Genomic DNA, 20,885 nt, shown 5'->3' with positions numbered 1-20,885 from the left:
ATCCAGGCCAGGAAGGTGCTCCTCTATCTGTGGCATGGTTTTCTTTCCTGACACAAACAGGAAGTTCAAGTTTCATTGAACTGTCTGCCAATCATGTAATTCCTTTATCAAACAAAAACATTGAATATTCACTGGTTCAAGCTTCTCTAGTGAGAAATTATGAGCTTTTCTCTATTATGTTACTGCAAATTGAATATATTTGGGGTTTGACTGTTAGTTAGACAAAATGAACTATTTAAATACAATGGATGGTCTCACTTAATTGAAAAAAAAAAAAAAAAAAGATTTGTCAGTAATAACAACAACAATTGTTGCAGCTCTAGTTTCACTGATCTTAGAAGCCACATATAGCAGTTTCCTGTCGTGGTTTTTCTACAGACAAGTGTCAAATCAACAAGTTTAGGAGTCCACAGTATACTGGCAGCTCTGTGATGCAGCTAAATGACAGTATCATCAGCGGTGCTAATAAAAGGAGTTTACAAAGTGACTAGTGTGACTGAGGGCAGCTCTGACAAACATTTGCACCTCTTCTTCCTCTCAATATTACAAACTGAGCCCTGACAAAAACTCCGCATAGAAATGAGTTGTCCTGTGGCCAACTGGTGGCTGCACACCTCATCTCTCAGCAAACGCAGCATGTCTCCGCTTTACAACAAACACCAGAGAGAAGAACCAAGCAGAACAGCTGAGAGCAGCCAGCTGGCCCATTTACACACAAACAGTGTAAGTGAGAATTTGAAAATGCCCTTCTAGGAATGTCTCAGATCTAATAAACTGAAGACATGCTAAATTAAAGAGAAATATTGCCCTCATTAGCTGGGGCTTAGCATCATCTGGTGCTAAATCGCCCAAATCTAGTCACTATGGGGGTTTCTGAGATGTACTAGCACCTCCTGTGCGTTATTCCACAGTAAGCAGCAGGCAAGTAAAGGAAACATGTTAATGAGGGCTGTTTTTATTAATCATCAATTTATCCTCCAATTAGTTTCTCAATTAACTGATTAAATATTGGGTCAGAAGTTTAAATTGTAAATCACAGTTTTCAGATCCCAAGGTAATGTCTTAATACTGCTTGTTTTATGAAAATATCCAATTTAGATAAAAAATTATCTACAGCCAGAGAATAAACATGAAAAATTAGCTCAACAGTGAAATAATCTTAATTATTTCTTAATAGTTGCTGATGAATTTTATGCTAATCAACTCAATAATTAACTGACCAACTGTTTTACACCTGATGTTAATTACTTGCCATTAAAGGAAAAGTTCGCAAAGCCACAAAAACTAGCGGAGCTAAAGAGGACAGCTGAAACAGAAGTGGAAATGCAGTTTCCAAAGGTTTCATGAGGCAAGAAATGTGGCCAATTCAACTTGAAAATCACTTAACAAAAAACGCAGGGCATCATTAAAAACAGGATATATTAGGAAAATTGAAACTTATATGTGAAGACGGACTTTTCTGCAAATCTTAGCAAATACAGCAGCAAGTGTAGCTTTACAGTACTGTTACATTTTGTTCCTGAGGGTGAACAAATGCTTTGGCTAACCACAGCAGATGAGTGTACACAGGTATTTCATGAAGACCTTTTCTATGGCTGGTTAACTACAAACATACACAGTTTGGCGTCACGCCTGCTAAAGAAGTACTAATGTCAAGATTAAACATTGTGGTTTCTCCCCCAAAATGACTCTAGAGCATGCATACACGCACGCACACACACGCACACACACACACCAAACAGCTCAGCTGCTCAACCTGCACTATAATGCTCTGCAATTAGTTTGTGTTTTGTTTGATGATGATGCTTTCTGCCCGGAGGCTCTTTCAGCTGCATGATGAATTTGTCCCACTAACCTCATCATACAGTCCCATCCTCCAGCTGTAGCTCTTACTGCCTGGTGCTACTCTGTCTGATTAACTGGCACAGAAACAAATACTGTTGTTCTGTTTCTTAGATACTGCATTAAAACCCACCAGACTTCAGGTTAAGAGTTCACCAAAAACATCTTCAGAGGATCATATTCCCAGAATGAAGGATGCCCATTGCAGCACAGTAAACAGAATCTATTGTCTTTAATTACATTTAACAACACTGAATTAGATATGGCTGCGTGTTTTACCTACAAACTGCCAGTTAAAATGTTTTTTGTATGAAAAATTCTGCTGATTTGTGAAAATAAATGACAGTTTAATGGTGCCAGCTTGGCTCTGGATGGGTTGGATGCAAGATAAATAGAAAAAAAAAAAGATCTCAGAGAGGTGACACAGCCAAGCACCAGATAAAACTCAAGACAAGACCAAAACTACAGTATGGATGACGGCAAACTTGTCAACAAATCTTATAAATAGCCTCAATTGTATGTTTTCTTTTTTTTTTTGGGTAGAGCACTTCTGCAAAAAGAACAAGAGCTAAGCTAAAATATAACACACAAGCAGGAAGTTTAATGTGCCTTGACTCCTATTTTTTTTAAATCAGCTTCTTTGAATGATGGTGTTCAAGTTGAACAATATTTGAGAAATATTTGAATCAGAATGTAGTTGTTTGCTTGGAAGACATAACCTGAATTTCTTGAGAGTGAAACTCTTTTGTGACGGTTTAACTTTGACTATTGCCCATTTAGCCACTGTACATCATTTAGAGAAATACAAAAGATTAGAAACTAAATTTTCAGGACTTTTGAACCGTATCATTGTCCTGATACAAGATCATCTCCACAGAGACAGAGCCACCTGTCTGAGAGGCCCGTCAAGAGGGTGAAGGACAAATCTCCGGCAACATGTCAGATTCTTTGATTAACATTCCTGCCCAGGACTCATTTAGCAGCTCTGTCAACAGGTGGGCGCAGGGACAGGCGGCTCACAGACAGAATAATTGGAGGGAACTCAGACTGTGTCCTTCATCGCTACTAATAATGAGGCAGGTGAAAGAAAAAGAATAACCTGAGTTTCTCTCTTTTTTTCATACATCTCCCCACCTCCTTCCCTAGACGGAGTTAAGAAAATCCTTTGCGTTTATGAGAGAGAAATAAAAGAGAGAGAGAGAAAAAGAAATAAATGTATTGGTGTCAGAAACTGAGTGAAAGATCTGCTAATTTGGAGCTGTTTCCGTGGCATGGGGACTTTTCTCTTTTTTGTTTTAAAGAATAAAAAGGAGATTTTTTTTCTTTTCAAGGACCTTGAGTTAGAAAATCGTGTGAAAGCAACAGCTGTTGTTTCCTTTTCTCCAAACAAAGGCCAAGGACCCAATGGAAGCTGATACGCCATTCAGGGCAGTTGTAAAATGAAACGGGTACGAAGGAATGAGTCAGTTCTTCTCTAAACCATTACAGTTTGTCGCTTCAGGCAAAGATCATCCGAGAAGAAGAGAATATCCAGTGGCACCCTATTTGGGTTTCAACCAAAAAGCTGAAAGCTGCGCATATAATCAGACACCAGATGATTAATTTATTCAGCTCAGTTGCCAACAAAGAGGTGCCAAACAAATGAGTGAAGCAGAAAAAAAAAAAAGACACACAAATAAGATTTGTTCATGTGTTTTGTCACAGCTAATGTATCTTCAAAGTATATCTAGCTCATATATCTTCAAACCAGACCGTACCGTTTTCATTTTGGAAATAAACATTTTCATTGTTTGGCTTGGTAAATCTGGATCTCATTGCCTGGTTCATAAATCCCACTGCAGCCATTGTCATAAAACATTTAGAGCATTGAGCAAAACACTGTAATACCCATACCACAAAACTGTCCCGATGTTATACTGATTATTCAAATTCGAAGAGTGAAAAAAAAAAAAAGCTTTACAGCATGAATGATGTTATCCCTCTGCCTGCTGCCTGGGGTGCAGCTGTAGGTCAGACACTAATCTAAATATTTACAGCCATCTTGTTACAAACCCAGGTTCAAGGTTTTATGTTTGACTGTCTAAATAAATAACTCCATGGCTCAACGTCAGACTGAAGCCCATATTTCTGTGCTGTGAGGCCACCTCAGATCACACCAGCAAAATTGATTTCCGGAGCCGACCAAAAACACAAGTGTTGCAATGCATGTGCTTGGTGGAAATGGCCACTGGCAAGTGCAGAATCTACATGAATTTGCAGTGTCAGAATGAAAAGCTGATATGGCATCTATTTCTTCTAAATGAGAGAGAAGGACACAAATGTTTGTTTTTCAGGAGTAGGCCTACTCCAGGGACATTCTGTCATCTTTTCTAAAACAGTCTGACAGTTTTCAAAAATAAGGGATTACTTAATTGATCACATAATGTCTGCTAAAAGAATTTTATGCATATAGTCCATGTCAAATTTTCTCCCTGTTCATTTTCACAATCGTTTCTGCTACTCCTGCAGTACCCTTCCCCCAACACGCACACACACTCACACACACACACACACACACACACACACGCACACACGCGCGCACACACACACCTTCTCTGTTTCATGCAGCAGACATTACTAGCTCCCTGTTGTACACCCCCACCTCCCTCTCCTGTTCCTGCAATGTCTTTAACTTGACATATGAGCAGCTAAGGAAAAGACTCGCTCAGCTTTCTGTCTTCACTGCTGAGCTACTAAGCTGGATTTCCAGCTGAGGAGGGTAAAGGGGGCCTAGTTTTGATCCAGGAAAAGAGCTGTGGTTATATAGCTCTGGATTTGTGCAGTATTATTTTTGCTTATATAATTAGGAGCATCATTTTCAACAGTTATTGATATCTAAACTTGCATTGCACACTTTAAATGTTTAGCCCGTGTGCTGACTCACAGCAAACCCTCACATTGTATACAGGCAGAAATGAACCGCTAGACATGAGTGAAATGAGAGCAAACATTTAGATTCGTATCATTTGTCTCATCTCAATCCTAATGCTACTGAATTGGATGAGATGTAGGTTTTAACATCACTTCCTTGTCAGGGCTATTACTCCTGCTGTTCCCAAGAAAGCCAACAAACTTTAGTGCTGTTCCAAGGAATCGTGCAAGAAGAGAAGTCAGAAAATCTCATTGCTTCATTTTTTTCAGTTTGTGGATTCAACCTAAAACAATGCAGAGACATCTGAAAACCTTCCTGCTCCATCATGAACTGAAGCACAAAGAGGGCTTTATAAACGGCCCTGAATCACCAGCTCTTAGTTGCTTTGGTAAACTAGACCACTGTGTGGAACACTTTTGCAGGGATTATTCATTACGTGTTTAGCTCATGTCAATTAGAGATTCATCATGTTTTGTGCCTTTTTTAATTCACAATCTCACTGAAAGGTTTAAATTATTCTGGCAAGAGATTTGAATGTAGCATAAGACAAATGATTTGCACATGCTTTTTAGGGTTATTTATTGTTTAATGAAATGGAATGGAGGGTGTTTGTCTTTAGTAATTACTGTGGAGAAAAAGGATTGCAACAATGAGAGATGTTACCTAAGAAAACAGAAAAAAAAATGCACTTTCATTTTCTAAGGCCATGCTCTTTTAAATCATGTAATTGCTTCCGGTTCCAAGTTGGACTCAGCACCTCCTTTACCACCACTTAGATGTCTTCTACTCTTTTATCAGTGAGGGGTGAAGTGCAGCCTGCTGAAAGCTTTCGATAGTGTTTGCTCTTGGGATTTCACTTGAAGATGTTTACAAATGTCCCTGCAGGGAGCACAAGAGAAAGAACAGAGATCTAAAGCAGTGTTTTGAATGACACACTGAGCTTATGTGGATCATTTACTAATCTTTTGAACACATAAGAAATTATTACCACCAAGACTAATGATGACAAAATCTAGCCATTAATTCAAAATTATAAAAGCTTTAGAGGAGCAGCTAAATTAGAGCATGTTATTTAAGGTTTGAAATGTGGTCCAAATAAATACTGAACCTACAATACACTTAAAATCTATAAATATAGATTGCAGGAGGTAATATATATATATAATATTAGATAATAAAATATACACAAATATATTTACAGACACCAAAGAGACTTAACGTGTTAAGGGATAAAACTGGCAGCTGGCATTGTGATCTGCACCTTTCACAGCTTCCACTGTCTCACGCCTGCCTTTTCATTAATTACTCTGAAAGCTCCCATTTGTGCTTGGGTTAACAAAGCCACATCAACTCACAAGACCAACCCAACATATTTATGTCCTACAGTCTGTACAGAGGCAGTTCTGCATGGGCCTGGGCTCCTGGCTGACCTCTGTTGTGAACAGAGAAGGAGCATAAAAGAGGAAATGAACATGTGAGGGATGAATACGTGGCCCTGGGGGTCAGCTTAATGGAGTGAGACCCCGGCTCCTATTGACTTCCACTGCCAAGCTATTAACTCCCCACAACTCCTAAGCTACAACCTCATTATTCATATCAGGGTGAAAGCACATTTTCAGTTTATATAGTTGGTGTTTAGTTAACTTTTGCTGGTAGATTAGTCCTACAATGCAAAATCATCAAAATCAACTAAACATCAAGAATGTAAAAATCACCATAAAATTCACTTAATACTCACCCATTCTAATTCAAGTTAATATGATTTTTGGGAAATTAAACCTGAAGGATAAACACAGTGGATTTTGGACAGAAACTCTAAAAGTAAATGTAAGTTTTATTTTTTCCAAAGAAACACAAAAGGGCATCTTTAAGATGAGGCAAATGTCTGCATAGTGCTTGATGTTATTACGGTGGCCGACAAGGGGCAAACGCCCCGCAACTGCCAAAACACATGCAAAAGAGAAATGCTGCAATGGAAGTGTGCCAGGCCTGAAGGGGGACTCCGAACTGAAGGATGCTATGAACAAAGTTTGGCTAACTCTTAGAGAGGTGAGAGAGACACGTAGTAATATAAGCTGCGACTCATTTCGGAGGCTGAGCAATGAAACTCAGCTTATAGTTTTGAATTGCAACAGAATGAGCATCGTCTGATGATTGTTCTCATATGTGCTAAAAATGTTCTACTACATTTGTTTACTTGATCAAATGTGTCATACAACGTTGGGAGACATGGGGGGGAGGGGGGTTGTTAATGCAGGGTGGGATATCTGAAGGTACATTTTCCATTTATTTCTTTTTAAACACTTGGCCATCATCTTTTACAATACTGTACTTTTATAATTCTGTAAAACGTGACGGCTAAGTGTTTAAAAAGTAATAAACGACCTTCTTTATGTCGCCTCTGTAAAAGTTAGCCAAACTTTGTTCATAGCGTTCCTCAGTTCGGGGTCCCCCTAGAGGCCGCTGCAGTGTTTCTCTCTTGCGTGTGTTTTGGCTGTTGCGGCACGTTTGCCCTTCTCGGCCACCGTATTTTCAGCTCTAGAAAACTATCAGGGCAGAAATGAGTCAATTCTCTACTGTAATTTTATTCAGGTAAAGAGGACAATGATTCTGTTCGTTGTCACACTGCACCGCACCACAACTCAATGCATGTTTAACAGTTTTACTGAACAGTCCTGTGAAGAACCACCCATGAACACACTGCTGACAAATGCTGGTCAAAAACTCAACAGAGTAGCTTTAAAAGCACTAAAACCTGTCAACATATTTTGCTGTGTCCATATAAAACTTTAACACTACAGTTTTCCAGAGAGACAAAATATCTGGAAATAAACTTGCCACAAACGGTGACGACGGGGAGGCTGTGTGTAAAGATGACTGCAATGTGATCTTACTGAAAATTCATGTGGCTTCCTAAGATGTTATTGCAGCTAAAAATCCCAGTGCCTTTAATGTGTGTTTTGTGTGTGTGTGTGTGTGTGTGTTGGGGGCTGGAGGTTTTATCAATAACAAGCAAGAGGGGTATGTTTCTTTAAGACAATCCCATAAATGGTGGCCCGGTCACCACCTCCTTCACTGAGAAGGGGCTGGCTGCAGTTTGAGTTTTCCTTGCCGGGTCAAGCCTGCCATTGAAGTCTGAATGGGCTGCCATGGCAGATTACACTGCACAGCTGTCCCCCTACCGTGGAAATTAAGTTATGCCCCGTGTCAGCAAGTTTTGTGTTTTCCTCTCTCTGTTTCTTTCTCTGTCACTCATCCCTGCCCCTCCCCCCTTTCCTCTGTCCCACTCCTCTTATTCCTTGAATTGAGGAGGTCTCTCAAAAGTGCAGAACTACAGGAGGCATTTTGAGGTAGAGGGGTTGTGGGTAATTACCCTTGGAAAAAGAAATGAGTGGGAAAACAGCTTTGGATCATCTATCTCTAAAGAATAATGCAGTTAATATAGACAAGGCAATAACATAATTATCCTACCATGTATTCCTCCAAAATGGTGCTCACAGCACTTTTACACTTGCAAACACAAACACAAGCAGAAAAACAGACGGCTCTGACTCGGCGTCTCAGCGGCTCTTGGACTAGCTCCTGCTGCACTTGTGGCCCCTGTCTCGTGTTTTCTTTATTTGTGGGTGAAGTTGTTTGTGTTGTGGTCAATGTGAAAAGCAAACACTTCTGCTCTACCAGTGATGTGTGAACTCAATGACAATATCACCCCGACCACGCAAAGCAACTGAACCCACTGGCTGTTACAAGCTGACTGAGGGTGAAAAGCCACTGCAGCTAGGCACACAGAGCATAATGAACTGTTAAACACCTCAATTAAAGGGCCATGAAGTCGAATTTGCTACACAAAATGACCATAGCATGAGTAGAGTTGACAGAGCTGTACCTATTACACATAACACACTGTCAAGGGCTTTGTTTCATATAATCTTGTGTCCAATTATGCATCCAACAATGATATGGTATTGGTTTAGTGGGAGTGTTCTGAGTAGCTCCTCTCCTAAAACTTGACCCTATAAGTCGCCTGTGCAAGCAGCTCATCACAACCCATCGTTATGTTTTATTGTTAGCTGTAAACAATCAAATGGTGGCCGTGGTACTTACGACAGGGAAAAGGGAGAAAATCAGGTGTTGCAGTTTATTGGGTGACAAAGCCCACATAGGGAGGAGGTCGGGGTGGATGGATGGGTGGACAAATCACAGGAGTTTGACATGAGAGACTCTTCATTTCCTGTTTCAAAATTCAGTTGTTTCATAACCTTAACCGTGTGTTTAATACCGTAACCATGACTACGACTACTGAAGCACTCATTTCAACCCAAACCAGGATCTTTCCCAAACTAAGTTGTTTTTGTGCCTAACCAAACTGTGACCACTTCATAACCTTCATAACCGCATGTTTATTATTTCAACCAACAAAGGTTGGGTAAACGACCTATGTTTTCAATTACTGCCACAATAAGCCAGTGTCTCTGTAGGAATTAGGGGATTTCATCTTAAGCAAATAATGATTACTCCAAAGTGCTACTCCTACACTGCAGTGTATTCATGGTCCAGTGTGATTCAATTCTATCAAAACACACTAGCTATCATTTAGATTCCATGGCTCCAGCTTTGGGATAGGACATGTACTGTAGCAAACACACCTCACACCTTCTGTCTGTTCACTTCACCACTACACGTTTTGATTTAAGAAAAAAAAAACAAAGATGTACGATATTACATTTACAAGCTGCCAATCTTTCTTTTCCATTTACTATAATCATTAATAGACAAACGTATGAGGGAGTTTTGTGCTGTTACTATGAGGCCTTTTCACTATTACAATCAAAGTTAACAATATTCAGTGCAATAGGGCAGTAGTATTTCCAGCCTTATTTCCTAAGCAAACAAATGCATTTCTATTCTTCTGCAGCTAAAGTGTTATGGGTCAGTTTTCTTCATTGTTTTCTGTTTTAGTCAGCACTGCACAGGCTATACAGTTTAAGCACAGCAGTACAACTAGCAAAACCAGTGTGCTACACTTTGTGACCTGCTTTGTGAAATGCTGAACAGCAACATTTTAAACAGCGAATATATCAAATGGCTGCCACAAACAGTCAGGTAGCAAAGCGTTCGCTTGGTGACAGTGGGATTAGTGCGGCAGGTTTTCTCTCAGGACCTGAGGAGTCGAGCTACAGCTTGAGTAACTGGATTACAGGCCTTTTTCTCATTTCAAAGGATTGTGAACTCAGCAGAGGTCTTGCATGATAAAATCAAAGTGGCAGCTGAAATAAAAAGGAAAAAAAAAAAAAAAAGAGTTTTTTTCTGAAAGTGTCCTGGCATCAGCCAAACAGCTAATGAGAGAGATGCAAAATCAATGATCTTTGTTTCGCTGTGTTACTGGCATCTCCTTCGAATGGCATAAACTCACAGAACGATCCCCAAGTTAACGCAAGGATGACAGCATCATCTGGAAAATCAAATTACACCACCACAGCACTTACTATAAGTGAAAATCACAACAAAACAACTAGCAGCAACACACTTCTTTTATAGATACCTTTAAACAAATGTGCATCTAATCTATGGCAGGAACACAGAGGGGAGTCAAGGTAGAACTCATTCAATCAAATACCCTGTGGTAACTTTAGGGGATTATTTCCAAATCCTTTCAAATGAACTTTCCATCTCAGTGCCTCCTCCTCCGTCTCAGCCATTCCAACTGTCCAACCGTTTCTACATCACTTTCTACACAAGCTTGAATAGACCCAAGGCCAAAACACATGCCCATGAGAAATATAATCAACACACATGAGGAGTAAGGAGGTCACTTCAAGGCCCGAGAAGGTCAAATATTAGGACAGGCTGATATTATTCAATGTGGAGGAAAGACACAAGCAGCTTGTTTCTGGATTCATATAATTCACAACTTGTTGGGAAACAAGTGAAATATGCAAAAATGTAAACAAAAGGTAACAGCATACCATAGGCCTCAGATCCTCACAGAGCACACTGAAACACCAAAACATTTCTGAGTTGTGTTTGGGGACTTTTTTAGTAAAGGAAGTACCAAGTTCTAAATAAATTCCATATAGATTTTCTATTTACCTCTGCATTAAAAAAACAAAAAAACAAAACAGTCACATAACCTCAACTGATGCCAGGACTTCACTGAAAACACTGCAAGGAAAAGTAGGGCTAAGTCAAATATTCCATGCTGTCAAGGGCAATAAAGAAGTCATGTAAATCCATATGAAGACTTAACTTATAAAGCCAATGTTAAATAAATGTAGAGAAGAGAAGGAAGAGAAAGGAAATCTAAATAATGGTAATAAATATGATCTATTAAAGATTTTGTTAGAAGTAGCCACCAAGCACCAAACCCCCATAGTCAGTCCACATTTGCAAACACGCTGTGCTGCGATATGTGTGGGGTAATAGGGTGAAGTGATCTGCATGAGGTGATGTGTGGGCCGTTTTGTTCAAGAGGCCAAAGAACCAGGTTGGAAGTGAACTGAAATCACTCAAGCAAAGTTGATGGCAGAGATACCTTACACAAGCTCAAAGAGCTGGAACACAAACAGCCACAGTTTGTAAATTAAACCTAGAACCACCACCCCAAAACACACACACACAAACACACATACACACACATACACACACACATCTTTAGCTAAATGCATTTTAACATGTCAAAAAACAGCAGCGATAACCTCACATATCTGAGGCACTATTTTTGGGAGCTTCAATATATTTCGTAAAACGAAACAAATTGAGTTACGTACCCACCAAAAACATCTAAAACTAGCCTTGCAAACTCAATATTACCAAATGTATTCAAGCACTTATTGTTCACCACTTCCATTTTATGACAAGCAGGCCAGTTTTGTGAGATTTGTTTGCACCTCATTCATCCAATTCACAAGCCATGCATTATTATAGCCTAATCAACACATGCTGCGCTTTTTCTAAATGCTGAAACTGCCTGGACAAAATGTGAGAGGAAAAAAGAAAGACGAGGAGGAGGAGGAGGAGAGGGGGACAGGACTATTCTGCTGGAAAGCTTCATGCATGGAAGACTGCATACCAACACTGCAAGAAACTAATAAGGTATTTTATTTAGTAGCTAAATTTTGGGGGAATTTGGGAATGTTATTTAAAAAAAAAAAAAAAAAAAAAAAAAATTAGAATCCATACAGAATAGAGTTTACGGCAACTTTTTATGGTAATGTTTTGGAAATAAAAACAGAAAGTTAAAAAGTTTTGAAATAACTTTTATCAATGTTTGTATTTGTTTTGTAATTTCTTAAAGCAAAAGTATTCAAATAAACAAATGCAGATAGAAAGGTTAAGTTAACAAAAACACAGTGGATGTTAAGTGTGGATTCAAAAAAACAAAAAACAAAAAACAAAAAAAAAAACAAAACAAAAAAAAAAAAAAAAACACCCCTCACTAGGCCTGTTGTGTTTTCTTCTACTTCTTTTCTTGCAGTGGAAGCTTGAGACCCAAGCGGCAGCAGATCGTTCCCACATGCTTCCCCGCCGTTCGGCTCTCCAGAGGTGTCAAGCCAGCCTGAAAGAATGAAGTGCCTCCCTATTGTGCTACCCAACTATTATGTGCTTAACATTTCCATGACAAAGATGCCACTCGACTTCTCCTCCATCCATTCAACTGGAGGGCCCTTGTTCCCCCTCTAATAAAACATTTTGCAGCAAATCATCAATTTAAAGCCCCTGAAGCCGACCAAAGAGAGAGCTGGCGTGATCTCTTTTGAAAATAACACCAGTAAGAATAATAGGAATAAAATAACAATATATATACTTACAGTACAAAGCTGCATGCATTAACAGTTGGAAAAAAGGATAACTACATGCATCTAACACCATATTACATGTAGCTTCACACAACTGAAAGTATAATCCATAGTTTAAATCCCTGCAGGATTTATTCCCACCAAAACAAGATACAAGAAGTAACAACTAAACTAATATCACAGATGTGTCTGATACTGTAACATTAGTTTGCATTAGAGTAACATTAAGTATTTAATAGTTTTGTGAAATTCATGATTTTGCCATCTACTAAAAGTCTTACAAAGTACATGTAATTATCTGTAAAAAGCATTTGGCTAAAACACTTAGAAATTGATATTTTACCTCTGACAGCCAGTGACTGTAAATTCTGATGCCTGAGTGGACAAGGGTGTCGGTGGGTGCAGGGGGGAGAGGGTGTTCTGTTGATTTATGGTGACAGTTGCTTTTGACAACAGGCAGCTAAATCAAGACATAGTAGGTCATAAGGCTATCAGTCAACAGAGGAAACAGACCTGCATTTTAAATGAGCTCGTATATATTAGGTTAATATGTCCGTCACATTTGGTGTAATGATGGAGATACTTTATGGGACAAACATCATTTTAAAGGATAAAAAAAATGCTCTAATCATCTCGTACCTCTCCTCCAATAAAATCATTGTCAGAATGAATTTCATATCTGCAAAAGCAAACTCAGGATCATACTAAACAGCACTTTAATCTTCTACGAATCAAAATGAGTTGCTTTTGTTTAAGTGCCTAATTTCTTGCACACCTGACAGCATGCAAAGTTTAATGGGACTTAAACTGAAAAAGACCATTTCTGTCAAACGATTTTGGGTCAAATCGCCTGTTGTCACATTACCTGGCCAACTGACAACTGAGCCAAAGTCTATATTTGCCTATTACAGTTTATGCCGTTTACAAAAATCTAAATTGTCTGAGCAACAAAGTGTATTAGGAAAGTTTTTTTAAATCCATTTTAAAATCTATTTTCATTTCCATCTGAGTTCAGGTGCAGTACTATTAAGGAAATAATGTGGAAAAAGTCAAATAATTCAGCCAAGATAACATCTTCAAGTTTCCTTTATGCCTTTTATAAAAGTATATCATTAAGGCAATCATACAGTGGATTTAGACACTTCTTTCTCTAGGCTATACACAGTGAATAAATCATCTCATAGCCTAAAACATAGAGGATTCTCTGGAAAATCTATATAGGCTATACACATATATACAATGTACATAATGTTTGAAAAGTATACAGTCACAATAACTTCCCTTTAAAGCTGGAATTCTCAGTCTTTTAGTCACATGGTGAACATCTGGATGTGCTGTAACTAGGTGGCAAGTAATAAATTACTGTTTCACTTTAATTCCTAATCTATTTACAAATTCATACATTCCAGCATTAAATACGTGTAAATCAGATAACCTGGTGCCCAATGGCAACAGTCCGTCATATAAAAATAGTTCATATCTTTAAAAAAGAAGATTGGCAGTGCACAGCATGTACAGTTGTTACCAAAACAAGTCGAGTGTGTGCCTATCATGACAACTTTGCTATCAGTCTGTGACTGAGAGAAAGCAGACAATCCTATTTAGCTTATCACATTAGCAAAACATCTGGACAGCTGTGAAGTGGTGTGGTTTGATAAGACAGCACCATGGAGCTCAGACTATTTCAAATATCATTCTGGTCTCATCTGCATAGAAAGTATCCTGATCTGATCTGATTCAAACGAGGCCTGCACCACACCACCTTTATTTAGTCTGGGCCTCTAACCTTTCACAATAGTAGCAGGTCAATGAGTGACACAGTTTTAAACGCCTTTCATCCAGACAATAGTCAGAGCAGATTATAAACCCGGGGATTAAATGAGGGGCAATACAGCCAAAATGGATGCCAGCCAGGTCAAAACACAGTGAACCGCTGGGAGAGAAGCTCCGCTCTCCGGCTCCTCATCATAACCCGGATCCCAGGAGTCATCGTCGTCCTCTCGATCGTCGCTGTCGTCGCCACTGAAAGATGGCGAGTTGTCGTCGTCGACATTGTGAGAGTCGGAGCACAGAATCTTGATGCTGTTCTTGACAAACTCACAAATGGCCCTCTCCGTCCCGTCACATGTACAACTGTCCAGCTGCTGACCTTTGGGGATTTTACGCAAAGTTGCGATCACATTTCTGCAGGCGTTCGTGCAGACTGCGCCGCTGAAAAGTTTCCCACAGTGGTTCAAATAGTCGCGCATGGTGGAGCTGCACTGCGGGTCTCTCTCGCACTGGCGACGAGCTTCCGTGCAGCCGGTGCTGGTAGTCCTGGGGAGACAGGGCTCGATGGCCCGTTTGGTGCTCGTACACAGCGCGTCGTGGGCGCAGCTGCAGTCCTCCAGAGCCGGGCCGTTTTTGGTCAGATTGAGCTGGATGAGCGAGGAGATGCAGTGGCTGGGACACTTCTTCTTCGCCCCGTTCAGCACGGGATTACAAGCGCGCAAGTAGTGCTCGTATGCGTAATTGCACGCGGACTCCGCTTGGCAGTTCATGATGGCTTGCCAGCAGATTAGGCGCCGACCGTGGGACGGCGAGGCCACGGATAAGTATCCGAAAAACAAAAGTACACAACCGAGAGGCCAAACAGATCTACTGACGCTCTGTGCCACTGAGCCAGAGCCTGCCATTGTTCTGGCTGCAAGACCGAGAACAACTCACAGCAATGTCATATGTACAACTTCTAGACTACTTCCATGGATACTGTCTTCACTGGACTGGGTTATTTACTCCGAGGCAGATGGCGTGTGATAGTGCGCGTTCAAAAGGCTGGGAGTGAGCTGTGCAATCCCGGCTCCAAAAACCCGTCAGCTCTGATCCATTTCACCCGGATTCTTGAGCCAAGCCCCGTTATCCATACATGACTGAAGCGCAAACTAAAACAAAAAAACTCACAAAAACGAGTAAAACAGACGCAAGAAGAAAAGTTCTCCACAAGTTTAGGAGAGTTTCTGCAGCGGCTCACTTCATCGTAGTGTTCGTGAGTTCGTGCAACAAACCACCTCCAGCTCAGCGATCCCCCGTTGCGCACTCTCTCTCTCCTAGTCCTGTGGTGGACTTCGCAGGAACATTTAGCAGTCCTTGTGGAAACAAATAGCGCATGGGAGAAAACAACAACAACCCTAGTAGGTCGAAAAGTGATCCTCTACTCTCTCCCCTTCGAGCATTTGTCTTTCTGTGCCTCAGCCCCTTCGCCACACATTAGTGTGGTGCCTGTCATTGGTTGGCCACTTGTTGTGGGTTTTACGTAATGATGGGCGGGGGTTTGGGGTGGGAGGAAGATGATCTTGAGAAATACAAGGTGCGGAGGGATGAATGTGTTAGAGAGTAAATTTAGTGAAGAAAGCTGTGCTCCCTCGTTAGAAAATGAGGAATCGGCATCATCCATGAATAACGTCTTAATACGGGCCATAAAAAGTTTTATGAGAGCTTTAAGAGAAAACAAAAACTCTTTTTCCTAATATTGATATTTGTTTATATTATGATCACAATGACTTCTGCATTATATGTAAAAACTATAAATAAATAAAAGTCATCCCTGATAATTATCTGTTGTTAGAATGATCTATTACATAATAGGATTTTGACAAAGGTTTTCATGAAATGTATATTCTCCATATTAGTGATGGCCAGCTTTGATTCAAATATGTTTAAATGTAATGCAATCTCATTACTACTTCAGCATAACAAACAGTAATAAAGACAAAGAGCCACTGAAATGACTTCCAACATACAACTGATTGTTTGTGACAGTAATTTACATCACACAGCGTATGGTCTGTGCTTCACCCGCCAAGCCACCATGAAAACCTGTTTTTATTCTATAATATCCTGCAGATAATTGACAATGACACTGACTGACACTGACTGCACTGCTGCGTAACAAGAAATTGAACTCCCCAAATTCATGCCTGCAGTGCTAATGATCTGTGTATCATCCTCACTGATCACTTAATCACCCACATCCTATAAACGCCTGTTCAGCAGAGCAGGTGAGTACAAATTAATTGCAGTATAACAGGCCAGTCAGTGAACATAGTTTAATGTAGTCATCCATTACACCTAAGTTCCCTCACATTGTTGCACTACATCATACTGTCAAATGTCAAACTGGTGATTTAGAGCATTAATATGGTTCATTTATTTGCAGAGTTTTGCCTTAAACACTTTTCTGATTTTCAACCAGATTCCTATATTTCAAACGTGAGCTATGTGATATCAATAAGTGACAATGAACTTCAATCTGTATTACCTACACAAACAGCTCTTTGTAAACACTTTCAAAAACATCCACTGGATTTTGATCCTCGACAGACTATGTAAAAACTCTATTGATGAGTAAAACATTCATTAATGATCAGCAGCATCTATAAAAAAGAAAATCCAACACTTGTTGATAAAAGCTTGTGGCTTGTCAAGGAGACACTGGCATCAAACATAACTACAAAGGACATGACACTGAATGCAATGCACCAGAAAGATCAATGAAAATATATACACTTTGTTAAAGAATAAGTTTAGAGTTTACAGCTTCTTTCCAAAAACGTAATCACAGAGAGATACCTGCCTGGACCTCATCATCGTGTGTGAGAGAGTGAGTGACAGAGAGAGAGAGAGCGAGAGAGAGAGAGAGAGATTGTGGGTGTGAGTAAAATGATAGCCCACATGTTGACACATGAGCGGGAGGAGGCAGTTTAGTTCTTGAGGCTTGATGTGGATGAGGGAGTCAGGGAAAGAGAGCAGCGAGGGCACAAAGGCTGTTTGTGTTTCAAACAGCATTCTGATCTCAGGAATGTACCTTTAGGCCACAGCCGTGAGCTTCCCACTGCAAACAATGCACTCAATGTCAGTTACGGCTGGCTAGCACAGATGCTGCTGGCATTACTCCAAGGTCCCAACTCGTCGAAAATGATGGATACAGGGAACTCAATACCTCAGGAGTCCCTCTCCTGCCTTTCCCTCCAGTACAAAGAATAGAAACAGTGTGCTTCAACAAAAGATGTCTAAACATCTTCATTGTTTCAAATGCTTTTAGCACAGCTGTAATATGAAACAGAGGCAACACCATTTAAGCAAGATATTCATTCATCAAAGCATTGTAATATGTTGCATTAGTGTATTAGCCTCTCAGACGTCATAATAATTTGCACGTTTTGGAAAATGGAAAAGGTTGACTGTCAAAGACAAAAGGCCTCTTTAAAACGTATCGACGACATAAAAATATTTCATCCTAAATAGTCGCAGAAGGAAAAAAATGCCAATCGACTCACCAACACATTTGTCTTTGGCAGCAGCTGTATGCTTAAGCCAGATGTGCTGCACTGAGAGCTGAGCGTCGTTACTTTGAGGGCTAAATTAAACCCAAGCTCTTTCCGCAACGGTCCAATTAAGGGACAGACATAATGATGTTAAAACCATCCCCTGCTGATGTTCCAAACACAGAGCTAGCAAGGTTGACTAACTCTTTGTGATCAGACCAAATTAATATAACTGAAATAAAAAACATCTGAAGTGAACCTGAAGCCTTTGTTCTGGAGTCTTTCAAACATAAAAGCCAAGAAATAATAAAATGAGCTTAAAATGGACTTGGCTATTGGCATACAGCCTTAGACACTGACTTAGGATGTTTTTACACCTGAATAAACACAAACAGGACCAAAGCATTGCAATACGTACAATATCTAAAGTCATTATTTTTATCCTTAGTGTATTTTTATGTTTTATTAAACACAAACTGGGACAAACATTTTTAAGGGTGTCTAAAACTAATGTGTACAAACCTCTCCTGTTCATATAATAGGGACTGCACTATTTTAAAAAAGAAAAAGAAGGTCAGAAGATGGAAATGTCATTAACCAGATGTTTACAGGTGAATGACAGCGAGTGGAACGTTTCGGTTCCTCCGCAGTTTTTGACTCAAAACAGCCAAAGAACTTTTTGTTGCCAATTAAAGTACGCCTGTCAGGAGATCAGAACTTCAAATTGTGTTAATAGTTTTCTCTCTAAAAAAAAAAAAAAAAAACTACATGACACATATATTTTCTATATTTTGAGATTTATGTTGCCACAAAATTGTAGCCCATTACTAGGGAGAAGACAGAGCTGTGTTGTGAGCATTTCCTGAGTCACTGAATGAGCTGAATCCCAGCAGAGCAGGTCAGCAGCAGTGGGCCTGCACCACGCTGTCTGAAAAAGGAAATATCAGAATACAGGAAATGAGTTGGCAGGAACTATCCATTCCAATTGCTTCCTCTTCAGGATTTCAGGGAAGCGATAATGGCAAGTGATAAGTTATTTGGAACACAACCAAACAAGATTAAGCATTCATTTCCTTCCTCATGCCTGTCTATTAATTTGCCTCTGTTGTTTGTCCTCTTCCGGGGATTTGTGTTGATTTGCTCGGTTTGTGCAGAATGACGCACAAGTGATTACAACCGTTACAACCTGGCAGATAATGGCAGAAAACCATAAATCAACCAACTATTTCTACCAGTGCTTTGGCTGCGAAAGTCACGAATGCCTGGAAATCGCTCTGCTTACATTATTAAAGAGAAAATCCCCAACAATAACATTCTTTTTACAACAATGAAATGGACTGATACAGTGGAGTTTCAGGGTATACAGTATCCTTAGAGTTAGTGGGAGTAGGAAATTCAACTTCCTTTCTTTTGTTCTTTAAAAGAAGCACAAGGAGTAGGTATATCCCCTCTTCAAAATGCTGCTAAATGTCCAAAATGTTAAATGAAGTGTTATGGGAGGCCATGCTCCTTCAATCAGGAAGATTAAAGTCATCCATCAGGTCAAATAAGCGCTGATCCTCCTGATGCTTTAACACAGTCCACTACAATATAATTTCTACAGGACTAAACATGGTCTGATCTGAAGAAAACAAACCAAACGACAAACCCTAAGTTTGGCTATCTTGGAGTCGCAGCAGTCATAACACTTGACATATGGTAAAGTAGCAATTTCTTGTCTTCTCTCTGCTTCTGGCATTATATCATAGTAAAAATGCCAAAAAAATATGTATAAAAAAAGTCTGGTGTTTGAATCCTTTGTTGTGATACTGTAAATAGAGAAGTGGAGAAGCTGTTATACATATTGTCATATTGTTACTTTGAGCAAATCTGCCCTATAACAGACTTTTCTTTTCTTTGCTCCAGAGCTGCACCTTGAGGGCACATAAGCAGCTGTTGCAACACATGCTGCTCAGCCATCAGTCTGTATGAGTGGCTGTTTACACAGGCCTGAAGGCCTTTCATATCACTGCAGACAAACCCCGGCACATATGGACCAACCAGTAAAGACCTAACTCGACACAGACATACGGCCTTAATCCCACAAACTAGGAGAGTATTAAGACGAATTCACAACAAATAAAAACACAACAAAGCAGCATACTCATGACCACAAATCTTAAACATTCCTGATCTGCTGTTGATGAAAGTCTCAACTTCATTATATAAAGCAGTGACTGACTTGTGATAGTACACATCACTTAAGAGCAGTGAGAATAAACGAAAACAGTAAACGTATGGGTTGAATAAGCCCTTTGAAATTGGTTTTCAATCTCATTTGATATTTTTTAGTATAAAATATCAATTACAGTCACTTTAGACAAGGGTTTTAGTCGTCCAACCATAACCTCAGCTGGACTAAGATTTACCTGCCACAACTACATAGAGCCGCTGCTGTGAGCCTATGTAGCAGGAAGTCAAAATTTAAAAGGATTTTAGCACTGGAAATGAAAGTAGACTGAGGTTTTGCAGAGTTGTCAAATATTAATTATGCTTGGCTGGCAATAGAGAAAAAATGTGATCTTTTTGTATTTGGGGGTTTGGGGCATTACAATTGATTGGATATTAAAAATTGAGCTCCATATAAGGGATGAACGGCTTTGAGCACACACTGACAGGATATGTAAACAGTGCAAAGAGAAGAAGACCATCTCACCATCGGGCATGGAAGGACCATTGGTGTCCCAGAATCCCCTGCAGTTTTTTTGGCAGGCCTCCAAACCATGAGTACCAATTTAAGAGATTAAACCCAGAATAAGCACACAAGACCAAGACAAATGACCCCTGCCAGATCTCCCCCAGCCAACCTCTGGCATCACAGTCTGCTATAGAGACGTCAAGTAGTGCGGGAGGGAATGTGAAATCCTAGCATGTTCCCCCATTTGGCACGTTCCTGAGGCTTCAACTCAGTTATGAGGCCACTTCATAGCAGTGTAAACTGTGTATTTAAAAAACCGTCATTGTGGGACTAACATTGGCCCTAGTCTAGGTTGT

The 20,885-nt window shown here is 39.9% G+C and overlaps 1 protein-coding gene and 1 long non-coding RNA gene across 2 annotated transcripts in view; both read right to left on the bottom strand.

Moving 5' to 3' along the window:
• Positions 1–20,885, bottom strand: part of LOC113138643 (uncharacterized) — an 86,922-nt gene that overhangs the window by 28,563 nt on the left and 37,474 nt on the right. The window lies entirely within an intron of this gene.
• On the bottom strand, positions 13,620–15,783 carry gas1a (growth arrest-specific 1a). The gene has a single exon (XM_026321228.1). The coding sequence runs from the start codon at positions 15,222–15,224 to the stop codon at positions 14,424–14,426; it is 801 nt and encodes a 266-aa protein (XP_026177013.1). The 5' UTR covers positions 15,225–15,783; the 3' UTR covers positions 13,620–14,423.

The sequence above is a fragment of the Mastacembelus armatus genome, chromosome 9 (assembly GCF_900324485.2).
Source record: "Mastacembelus armatus chromosome 9, fMasArm1.2, whole genome shotgun sequence".
Classification (NCBI taxonomy): Eukaryota; Metazoa; Chordata; class Actinopteri; order Synbranchiformes; family Mastacembelidae; genus Mastacembelus; species Mastacembelus armatus.
Note: the sequence above shows the minus strand (reverse complement) of the source record. Positions and strands in the feature narration are given on the sequence as shown.